The sequence below is a fragment of the Bufo bufo genome, chromosome 5, assembly GCF_905171765.1.
Source record: "Bufo bufo chromosome 5, aBufBuf1.1, whole genome shotgun sequence".
Taxonomy (NCBI): Eukaryota; Metazoa; Chordata; class Amphibia; order Anura; family Bufonidae; genus Bufo; species Bufo bufo.
This window is the reverse complement of record NC_053393.1, coordinates 382,848,767-382,860,568: the sequence shown is the minus strand read 5'-3', so window position 1 is coordinate 382,860,568 and position 11,802 is coordinate 382,848,767. Positions and strand designations below refer to the sequence as shown.

Genomic DNA, 11,802 nt, shown 5'->3' with positions numbered 1-11,802 from the left:
AAATGCCAACTTGTATAAAAAAAAATGGGAAAAGTTGTCTTTTGCCAAGATATTTCTCTCACCCAGCATGGGTATATGTAAAATGACACCCCAAAACACATTGCCCAACTTCTCCTGAGTACGGAGATACCACATGTGTGACACTTTTTTGCAGCCTAGGTGGGCAAAGGGGCCCACATTCCAAAGAGCACCTTTCGGATTTCACCGGCCATTTTTTACAGATTTTGATTTCAAACTACTTACCACACATTTGGGCCCCTAGAATGCCAGGGCAGTATAACTACCCCACAAGTGACCCCATTTTGGAAAGAAGACACCCCAAGGTATTCGCTGATGGGCATACCGAGTTCATAGAAGTTTTTATTTTTTGTCACAAGTTAGTGGAATATGAGACTTTGTAAGAAAAAAATAAATAAAAATCATAATTTTCCACTAACTTGTGACAAAAAATAAAAAGTTCTATGAACTTACTATGCCCATCAGCGAATACCTTAGGGTGTCTACTTTCCGAAATGGGGTCATTTGTGGGGTGTTTGTACTGTCTGGGCATTGTAGAACCTCAGGAAACATGACAGGTGCTCAGAAAGTCAGAGCTGCTTCAAAAAGCGGAAATTCACATTTTTGTACCATAGTTTGTAAACGCTATAACTTTTACCCAAACCATTTTTTTATTACCCAAACATTTTTTTTTTTATCAAAGACATGTAGAACAATAAATTTAGAGAAAAATTTATATATGGATGTCGTTTTTTTTTTGCAAAATTTTACAACTGAAAGTGAAAAATGTCATTTTTTTTGCAAAAAAATCGTTACATTTCGATTAATAACAAAAAAAGTAAAAATGTCAGCAGCAATAAAATACCACCAAATGAAAGCTCTATTAGTGAGAAGAAAAGGAGGTAAAATTCATTTGGGTGGTAAGTTGCATGACCGAGCAATAAACGGTGAAAGTACTGTAGGTCAGAAGTGTAAAAAGTGGCCTGGTCATTAAGGGTGTTTAAGCTATAGGGGCTGAGGTGGTTAATTACTAACTATTGGCCCCCTTATGGGGCTAGAACCCTTGTCCTATTCACCCTAATAGAGATCCATTACAGTGAATAGGACTTTACAATGTCCCTGCTGCCCGGTGCACACAGCAGCACGGAGCTTACCATGGCAGCCAAGGCTTCAGTGGCGTGCTGGCTGCCATGGTAACCGTTCAGAGCCCTGCGATTTCACTGCTGGATCTCCGATCAGAAGCTGCCGCTGCCACCAATGAAGAGGGGGGGGACCCTGTGGCCACTGCGCCACCAATAAAAATAATACTGGGTTGGGGGGCACTGCGTCACCAATGAATGACGCAATTCAAGTGTAGGCTGCGGGTGCCGGTGGTGGTATCATTTACCCAGCCTCTATGACAGGGCACTGCGATCCCCGTCAATTAACCGCTCAGGTGTGGCACCTGAGGAGTCAATTGCCGCGGTTTGTGGGATCGCATGCCCTGTTATTGAGGCCGGGTATGTGATACCGCCTCTGGCAACCGCAGCCTACACTTGAATTAATGGGTTAATTATATTCATTGGTGGCGCAGTGGCCACAACCACTCCCCTCCTCCTCAGTACTATGTTCTCATTGGTGGCAGCATCGGCACAGTGGGGGAGGGACTCCCTCCTCCACTGTGCTGCTGAGGACATGGCGCGCGCTGATAGCGGCGCATGCCATGTTCTCTAACTGATACTATCGTTAAATAGTAAAACCCGATATAGTATCGATCTGGGTCTAAAAGTATCGATACTTCGATACCTGGTGCAACTCTACTCCCTGTTGTCAGTACTCCAAGCAGTGCTGAAATACACAGTCTGAACTTCTGTGCTAATGGAGAGGGCAGACATGACAATGTATTTCAGCGCAGCTTTAACCCCTTCCGGACATTCGCCATACACATACCTGCTCACCATAACCATCAGGTTTTAATCAGCATAAACCCGAGGCTAAAGTCTGTGATTGGAGATAATGCTAATCAGACATTTAACCCCTCAGGTGCTGTTCTCAACTGTGACCACGGTATCTGAGAGGTGCTTCCCCAGGAGTGATGTGATCCTGGGGCCTGGGAGGCTTCCCCACACTGAGTTTGTTCACTATGGCAGCCTCGAGCCTTAGGAAGGATCAGAGACTGCCACAGCAATACCCTCTATAAAGTCCACACAAAAAATGCAGACGGCGCACAGACCACATCCGTATTTTGCAGATCTGCAATTTGCAGACCGTGAAACAGATACTGTTGTGTGCATGGGACCTAAAGGAACTGACTTCCAATTAAGTTAATTAGACAACACTTTTTCACAGACTCTGTGCAGCAATTTGATGTATGGAAGCTAAGTAATCCACTGCAAGATGGGAGCTCTGTTAAAGGGGTTGTCCAAAATTAGAAAAACATGGCTGCCTTATTTCCAATAACAGCATCACACCTGTCCAGTGGACTAATGCAGCATCACAGCTCAGCCTCATTCACTTTAATTGAGCCGAGTTCCAATATCAGAAACAACCCACAGGCAGACATAGCACTGTTTCTGGAAGAAAGCAGCCATAGTTTTTAATCTAACAACGATAATTTCCAATGAAAACCAGCAGAATTCTAAATGCCGCTCTGGAATTAGACTGTAAAACAGGATTAGCACAAGATAAGTAATGCAATGTATTTACAAAGTTACTTAAAGGGAATGTGTCATCAGAAAATGACCTACTGCTTGCATCAAGTTTTTACGTTAAACACTTTTAAAGAATTTTTGGTGATGTCACTTTTCCATGTTACTATCGGATTAAAATAAACCTTTGCAATCTATAGTTTTAACACTGACCACTAAGCCTAATAACAGACTGAAAATTCCTGTTCTCTAGTGATCATAGGCAGAATTGCAATGTAAGATAACACCTCTGCAGAGAGCACAAATGATCACCTATTGTGAATGGTGGATGAACACAGCTTATCTACTCCCCGTCCCTGCCTAATGAAGTCTTCACAGGTAACAGAGCATGCCTAGAAATCTCTTCCATAGAAGTCAACTGCTGTTTATTGTGCCTATGGTCCATGTAGCTGCTGTAAAATCTACAAATCAGAAAATAAAACAGATTAAAAGGAAAATAATGTGTTTCACTATCTGGTTTTAATTAGTAAAAAAATATAGGTGATACATTCCCTTTAAGTTTTAATGCAGATTATATGTAAACTGAAATATGGTGCTCAGAAACAGATATACCCTTAAAAAGGTAGGCACATAACTAAAAGTTGTGAAATAATTGAGGAAACCATTATGTCTTTTTTGGACATAAACTTCCATTGAAGAAAGCAGAATTGCATCTAGTTTCACAGTATACGCTTCTGGATCATGTGCTCTATACATTCAATAGATTATTTTTCTACACAACACAAGTAGAACCAAAAGTAAAGTCAGTAATAAAAGATTTACTTGAACATTTGTTAACACAGGATTTCTGTTTTTAAGTGTAAAGCTACCGTCTTGCACACAAAGATGGACAGAACCATTTTCCAAGACTAATATGGACACAATAAATATGGAGTTGTACATACAAGATCTGTACACAAAGCTGCCCCACATCCATAAAAAAATTACATTTAACAGTGCAACATATACATATATAACTCTATAATTTAATTATTTTACTCAACATGAGATATGGATGTACGTACTAAACACAAGCAACTACCTTGGTTATGTACATATATAATATTTATAGATATTTATATTTTATTCACCGATATGTACAAATTTCTACACATAAAATTCCGAAAGGCACAATTGTCTATACAACATGTACAAAAATGGCAGGAGCAGACAAAAGAATTAACAAAAAACGACACTTATTGGTCAAGAGTTCATGATTGCACAAATAATGTGTAAGAAAAATGTGCTTTAAAGATACCAAGGTTTGGAAATAAACCTCAAAGTCTCTCATTATATACCCTTCCCTTCCCACAAAAAAAAGTAAAAAAATACTGTACTGGAACTTAGAGGAAAATAATTTGTCTTTAGGTTGCTATAACCAGTCTGCCTTCATCATCATCGCTGCTTGAATCGCTGAACTGCACTGTACTCTGTCTTGAAATTAGCTCAGTTCTTCTCTGATGTCGAAGGGGTGGAAGAGCGTGACCTACAGACGATCTATATGGAGGTTGAGAATGAACCTTCAGAGAGAGATCTGGTCTGGCAGATGTTTTACTCTGACTGGTGCTGATGTTCGGACTCTGCTTCAGTTGACTGTCTCTTTCAGTACTCGTACCACAAGTTGTAGCTCTTTCCTCAATGCCTGGAGCCTCACCTGTTGCTTTTGGGGATTCCTGCATCCTTGACGAAACTTGTTGAGACTCAGATTGCCTCATATTTTTGGCATCTGCCCCAGGAATGTTGGCTAGACCCTGACAAGGTGCTGTGCTACATGATGGAGATCTATCAGGATGTCCTTGGGAATCAACAGATAGTGGGCTAATAGATGGAATTAAAGTAGGCAATGCAATGTTCAAAATTTGTAAGCCTGGAATGTGAGCTTGAGGACTAGGATTGCTCTGGGATCCAGGGCTTGTTGTTAAAACCTGCAATCCAACCGCATTTAGAGTTAGTCCTGAGGGATGAATTTGAGGAGTAATGCCTGGGTTTGAAAGACCTAATATGTTTAAGGTTTCCATGCTGAGTGGCTGAATGGGTTGTAAGCCTGATGCACTCAGACCGGGCACATTCACTTGACCAATTGGAATACAAGGTACAACACTATTTACTTCAGCTACTCCTATAGGACTTGGTGTGTTGGGTACTTCTGCAGGCTTGTCACTGTGAGCATTTGCAGTCCGGTGAATCACCCCAACAGCCGGTATAGTCAGCTGCACTTGCCCAGTGGGGAAGGGTACAAATGTGGAGTATGCTGTTAATCCGGCTGGGACAAGCTGAATTCCTCCTACTGGAATCATGCTGTAAGGTGACCTTACAGGTTGCTGTGAATGCAGAGGCAAATGACTGAATAGATGTGTTGGGGCTGTAGATATCTGAGCAGGCCGTTGTGCCGTGTCAGCTGGTTTTGATTGGGAACTGTCCGAGTCTGTTACAGACGAATCCATGGTCTGTGTGCTCTGGTCAACTGGGGAAGATGGTGTGTTGACAGTTACGGAGTCCTGTAACAAGAAAATAGTAAAGAGGAAAATCTATTGATAAAATGTATCTTGTGAAAAAAATACACAGTTTCATCATAATGATAATAAGAGGTAATAAAAGGTATTAAAAGAATGAGGTTTTTTAAATATAAGTAATTAAAAAAGTCAAGGACATTTTTTTTTTTTTTTAAATGGTGGCATGTGTACTTCACAGAAGTTGGGTTCCAATTCTGGCATGTCCCTTGGTAACTTCCCATAATCCCCAGCATCTTGTGTGGCTCTGACACTGTACTGCTACCAGGGGTAGTCATCAGTGCTGTGTTCAGTCAAAATCTCATGGCTCTGACACCGCATGCCGGCCCGGGGTTATGGGAAGGCACAGGGTGAGGAGGGGATTCTTCTTACTTGGAAGTTCGGACCTGACTCCAGCGGTGGGTCAGGTATTTTACATAAAGTGCACTCGTCACATAAAGCATTTAAAAAAAATACTTCTATTCAAAAAAATGCATCTGATAGTTAAAATATTTTTTTTCGTTGTTTATCATTTCTTAGCAAGTGAGTTAATTGTTGTGTGCAATGAACATAGGACGGAACCACTAATTAAAAAATTATATGGAACCAATATTCACTAGGTGGAGGGGTGGGTGGGGAATTTATCTTGCACTGTACTCTAGAAATCTAGCTTCAAAATGTCGCAAAATAGGCTTTTTAGTGACTTTTTGTGCTAGTTACTTGCCATAGTTCTGCAAAGCGAATAGCTATGTTAAGTAGTTTCAGTCCAAATACTGGAGTAGCCCTTCTAGGCAAAAATATTAGGCGCAAAATGTTATAAACAACATGCACCATTTGATAAATTCAATGCAAATAAGTGAATAGAAATAAGCTGAAAACAGGTTTGAGAGAACGTTGTAAGCTGTATCAGCAAGGTAATAGGAAGAAAAAAACAGACATTTTGGATTTATTCTCCAGCTTTACATGTCATATTCCTGTGAATATAAACCACACAAATAAGAATTGTACTACTTCTGCTGTGACCACTTGAGGGGTCCACGTTGTGGAGCCTGCTCTTTGTAAAGCATACATAAATCTAAGAGAAAATAGCAGGCATGGCATGCAACAGGCAACTTCGTGGAATCTTTATTTTGAGAACAAACTGTACACTGGCAAAGTAAGGGTAAGGCTTGGCAAGGAGCTACTGTAGGTGTGGTGTACGTGTTGATTTGTGAAGGCGTGTGGGTGTACCGGGTTTGGAACAGATCAGTAAAAGAAAAGAGATCCAAACTTGCTGCAGCTAGCATCACAGAAAAATACAGTGGTGGATGGAGCACGTGGAAGGGACTGCAGATCAACATTTCCAAAGGATATTCTATAGCAAAGGGACTGCCTTGCCAAACCTACGGTAACACACCGATGTACATAACAAAGACCTCCAGCCGCACAAGAGTCAGGGAGGCATATAGTAGCAGCATTAGGGTACTTTCACACTTGCAGCAGAGGATTCCGGCAGGCAGTTCCGTCACAAAACGGATGGCATTTGTCAGACGGATACGGATCAGTCTCTCCGGTGTCATCTGGAAAAACGGATCCGGCATAAATTATTATTTTTTGCATTTTTAAAGGAAAGCCAGATCCGTTTTGACGGAACACTTAATGCCGGATCCGGCACTAATACACTTCAATATAAATCAATGCTGGGGCCGGCATTCCGGCAAGTGTTCAGTATTTTTGGCCGGAGAGAAAACTGCGGCCAAAAAACGTAAGAGGGACTGAACTGATGCATCCTGAACGGAATGCTCTCCATTCAGTTATTTTCCGGTATTGAGCCCCTAGGACGGAACTCAATACCGGAAAAGAAAAACGCTAGTGTGAAAGTACCCTTATTCCGGCAGAAAGCCGGCGTGCATGAAGGAAACCTGACGGATCCCATTATAGTGAATAGGTATCTGGCCGGCACCTGCAGTGTCTGGATATACCAGATACAGCAATTCCCGTATTCTACTCTTCTACCAATACAGAATACCGGAACCCCATACACAGACGTGAACGTGTAGTCAAGGATTCCCCAGAAAACAACGCAATATCCAAGTTACTACAAGTTCCTCAATGTTATGCAATATTACTAGAAATGCTTGCACATTCTTAACCTAATATATGTGTCAGTATGTTCCTCACACAAGACTGTAAGTACGGATGTGGGAATACCCATTCCTGAAGCTGCAGAGAAATGCTGCTGTATGTAAGAAGAAAGCAGAAGCAAAATGTCTGACTCTGGAAGGTTGAATCAGGTAGTGTCCTGGTGTTGCATTACCTGTACCTAGATGTACCAAGTGCTACCCCAGTGGGAGGAAAAGCGGATGTGGTTTGCTTGTCAAGCTGCTTTAAAAGGGGTGTTCAGATTAAATAAGAAGTAATTTTTTTTTAAATGTCTGCAGCTTGTCTCCTGAAAAAGAAAATTCACATTTACCTGCTCCTCACCACTAAGGTCCTCTGCTGCGTCCATGTTCCAATCCCTGGAATGCTTACATCTGGCGCTGCATGGACACGGTCACATGTTATGCTGCAGCCAAAAACTGGCTTCAGCAGTGATATGGCCACAAGCAGTATAATCCCGCTGAAGAGTTTTTGCCTGCAGTAGAACAGGTGACCATGTCCATGCAGTGCCAGATGTAACCACTCCGGAGATTAGAACATGACACAGCAGAGGCGGCGCAGATTACCGTAGCAGCGGGAAGCAGGTAAGTATGAATTTTCCTTTCCAGGAGACAGGCTGCAGGCATTACATAAAAAAGTCATTATTATCGGAAAACCCCTTTAAAGCCAGATTGATCTCACAAATTGTCTCAAACTCACTCCATTAAAGGGAACCTGTCACTTCCAATAACCATCTCAAGCCGCCCCTTCGCTGTGACTGACAGCGCTTATGCGCGAGAGTTCGGCTGGCTTTGCCGAACAGCCGGCTGTCAGTCACAGCGAAGGGGCAGGGAAGTGGGCGCGGTTACCGTGACTTGAAGCAAGGAAGCCGCTGCCCCCTTGACTACAAGCCTGACTAGAAAACCGTGTGGGCAGGGGATAAAAACGTTTTCAGAGCTTTTGCCGCATCTGCCTTCAGGAAGAAAACCATAGTCAGAAACACACTGCTGGCTACTCAGGTACTACTGGCAGCTTGGGATGGTTTTTGGAGGTGACAGGTTCCCTTTAAAAGGTAAATATGGAGTCCAGACCTGACAGTGTATTTCAACTCAGCCTTGAGCGCTGACAGTGGGGGAGCGGGGGGCAGTAGGAAAATTAAAAACAGAGATCTGGACTCTATAGCTGCAGTACCACTCATGTATACTTTAGATAATGGATCCCTTCAAGCGAGATCATCAGATCCAGTCACAGGAATGCCATAAAGCTTAAAGGCCATCAGACAGCAGATTTGAACCTATGAAACTGACTGACCTGTGGCATGTGCGCTTGGCAGCTGAAGGCATCTGTGTTGGTCTTATGTTCATATATGCCCGCATTGCTGAGAAAAAAAAAAGGTTTTACTATATGCAAATGAGCCTTCAGGAGCAACGGGGGTGCTGTGATTACTTCTAGACTGCACTTTGATTGACAAGGCCAGGCAGTGAAACCATCATCACACCAGGCCCTGTCAAATGAAGTGCAGAGGATGCGGCGGTTGCAGAGAGCAGAGTCCCTAGGTGTAACGGCAACGCCCCCGTTGCTCCTAGAGGCTCATTTGCATATATTAGAACATGACTTTTCTCAGTAATGCAGGCACATAAGAACATGGGACCAACACAGAGGCCTTCAGCTGCCAAGCACACATGCAACAGGTCAGCTAGTTAGGTACAAATCTGCCGACAGATGCCCTTTACGGGATCCATTTTATGTAGCTGGTAGTAAGGGGATATTTAGCTGATGGGCACACTGGTCACTTTCATACTAAAATAAAAAATAAACCATGAACTTGCAAAACATCTACTGTGGCTAGTTCCTCTGGGCTATTTTTGCAGGATTGTGAAATGTGACAATTGTAACATTATTTACAGAATCTACAAATAAAGGGGTTTCCTCTTTCCCATCTATCACAATGCTGCATATACTCTGAATGGTACAGTGTCCTTAAAGGGGTTTTCACTCTATAGATACAGATGACATCTCCTCCAGGTCGGTCATCAATTTCAGATTGTTGACGCCCTTACCGGAAACAAAACAGTGCCTGGAGCCTTCTGCTTCCAGCTCTGTCCAATGTATATTTTCTGGCACGAGTGGCTGGCAGAAGCAGTTGATTGGTTGAGTTGCCGGGGACTAGATCCGAAATTGATGACCTATTCGGTGGATAGGTCATCAATATAAAAAAAAAAAGCTGGAATGCCCCTTTAAAACCCATAAACTTTTTCTTTTTTTTTTTTTACAAACATGTGAAAAATATATATTGCTTGCTTTCCCCTGCCTGCCTAAAATCGCACTACTAACACTCCCCCACCCGACATGTTTCGCCGCTGTTGCGGCTTTGTCAGGGGTATAGGGTATTAGCTACATAGAAGCCACACACAGTACATTGGGTACGCATGAGTGTGTATGTTCTCAGTGTGTAAGAGGGACCGTGTTTATAAAGTGGCCTTGTAGTGGGCAGGTCGATGTGTGTGTGATAGGTGACAGTGAATTGAATATTGGGGAGCGTGACCTATTAGGGTCACCCCTATTTTCACACTAACACGTGCATATTGGAAGACTTGTAGCAGTAGGAAGCACAAGCTCCTTTCTATCGAACACACACAGGGTCGTCCAGAAATATAATATTAGTATAATACACGGCCATCAGAAACACTGATCGGCCTATTGAGGTCACGTTTTTGGCATCAAGCCACACAGTAACATTGCCCACTCATGCAAGGAATACCCTAGGAGCGTGCTTTGACAAGGCTCCGTTATCGTTAATAGAGCATCGCCAATTCCCCGTATCAAGCCTGATAGTTTAATTTCAGTTAGTATAGGTTGGTGTTTTAATGGCATTAATAAAGTTATCGTTTTAAATTATAGAAAGGACCCCTACAGGGATTTTCCGGTCATTGACCGGCATAGTTCTTTTTGGTATATATCCCGAGGGTCTTAACCAGGGCCCATTCAGAGTGAACGGTCACATGTTGACACGTCATGGCATTGCTGGAGTTCACTAAATACAGACTTGGTAGGGAACCGTTGCATCAGGAATGTCAGGGAATTTGTAAAGCGATTATTACTCCACTTGTTATTTTATACGATGATCAAATTTATAGGGTTGGATAATCCCTTTAAGCCAGACTGAGCATAAAAGAGCATGTTATGTATGGGGATTTACCAACCCCTGGGGAAGGTCTTAGTGTGACTACAAGGAGGGATGGGGTCTAAAAGGTTAATTCAGATGTGGTTGATTTTCCATGTGGACTGTAGAACACATGCGGGAGGGGTTTTGAAAATCCCATACACATAGCTGAAATTTTCCGTGCAGAAAAACGATTTTCAAATCCGTTACATGAACATTCTTTTGCGGATAGGACGTGGATTCTCACCATGGACATCGCCCCTTCAGTATATGTATAGGGTGAAATCCGCAGTAAGGCTGCCGTGGCAAAACCTTTTTTTTGGCGCAATCACAGTCAGACTGCTGACTTATATAACTGGGTTGCACTGGGGTCCAGACCCTCAGCATGTTGTAGCTGACCTCTGTGTTTTGGAGCTGGTTCCTAGACCTAAGTTTTGACCAAAGCTGCATTAAAGGGGTTGGCCCATCTCAAACATTGGTGGCATATCGGTCCTCGGGACACGCACTTATCTCTATAATGGAGCAGTGGAGGAGAGTGGATCAAGCACGCGCATCCGCCCTTCATTCATTTCTACGGGCGTGCACTGGCTCGGCTATTTCTGTCAGCCCCATAGAAGTGAATGAAGCAGAATGGGACTTCCGAAAGCAGACGAGCGCACTGCACGTCTATTTTCGGCACGCCCATTGAAAGGAATGGAGTGCTCTGGTATAGAAATAGGTGCGGGTCCCAGAGGCGAGACCCGCACCTATCAGAGATTGGTGGCATATCCTTGAGATATGCCACCAATATATGAGATGGGCCAACCCCTTTGAGGCATGGATGCAGGAAATCAAAATACACTGCAATGGAAATTTTTATTTATAGGTCTGTAAAAAACAGTATTCGGATGTCAGAACCTAACAATTATGCAGAGATAAGTGGCGCTACGTAGCTGCCACTTGTCCAGATCTCATTTCCAGTTAGCGTTTTCTCCTATGTCAAACAGATTGTCATGTAGTAGCAGATTCACTCTTTTTTTTTTATTAAGAGGTTCTTGAGCAGCTGCAATGTGTTTTAAAGATGAGGGAATCTAATAAAAATCAATAGTAGAAAAGACAAGTTATGTATTATAAGAAATAATGCCCCCCTCTGCTATAAACTCTTAGAAGAAGACACGTGAGTTCTGTGGCCTATGGACTGCTTTTATATGGTCAGCAAACGTCTTCACCCCTCTCATACTGGTAGAATAGATGGAGTCCACTAAAATCTGGAAATAGCATGGTTGATATGACCAGTACTTACCTCTCATGTATGCATTTTTGGATGGCTAATCTCATACTTTAGTTAAAGCGCTGACACAAGGGTAAACATTCTCAGCGAGAATGGATC

At 42.7% G+C, this 11,802-nt stretch overlaps 1 protein-coding gene across 1 annotated transcript in view; it reads right to left on the bottom strand.

The window, feature by feature from the left end:
- Positions 1 to 3,710: 3,710 nt before the first annotated feature.
- HIVEP1 (HIVEP zinc finger 1) overlaps positions 3,711 to 11,802 on the bottom strand; it is a 60,750-nt gene continuing 52,658 nt past the window's right edge. The window contains exon 8 of the mRNA XM_040433979.1: positions 3,711 to 5,161. Within this exon, the coding sequence (XP_040289913.1) occupies positions 4,028 to 5,161 (1,134 nt within the window). The 3' untranslated portion in view covers positions 3,711 to 4,027. The remainder of the gene's footprint in view (positions 5,162 to 11,802) is intronic.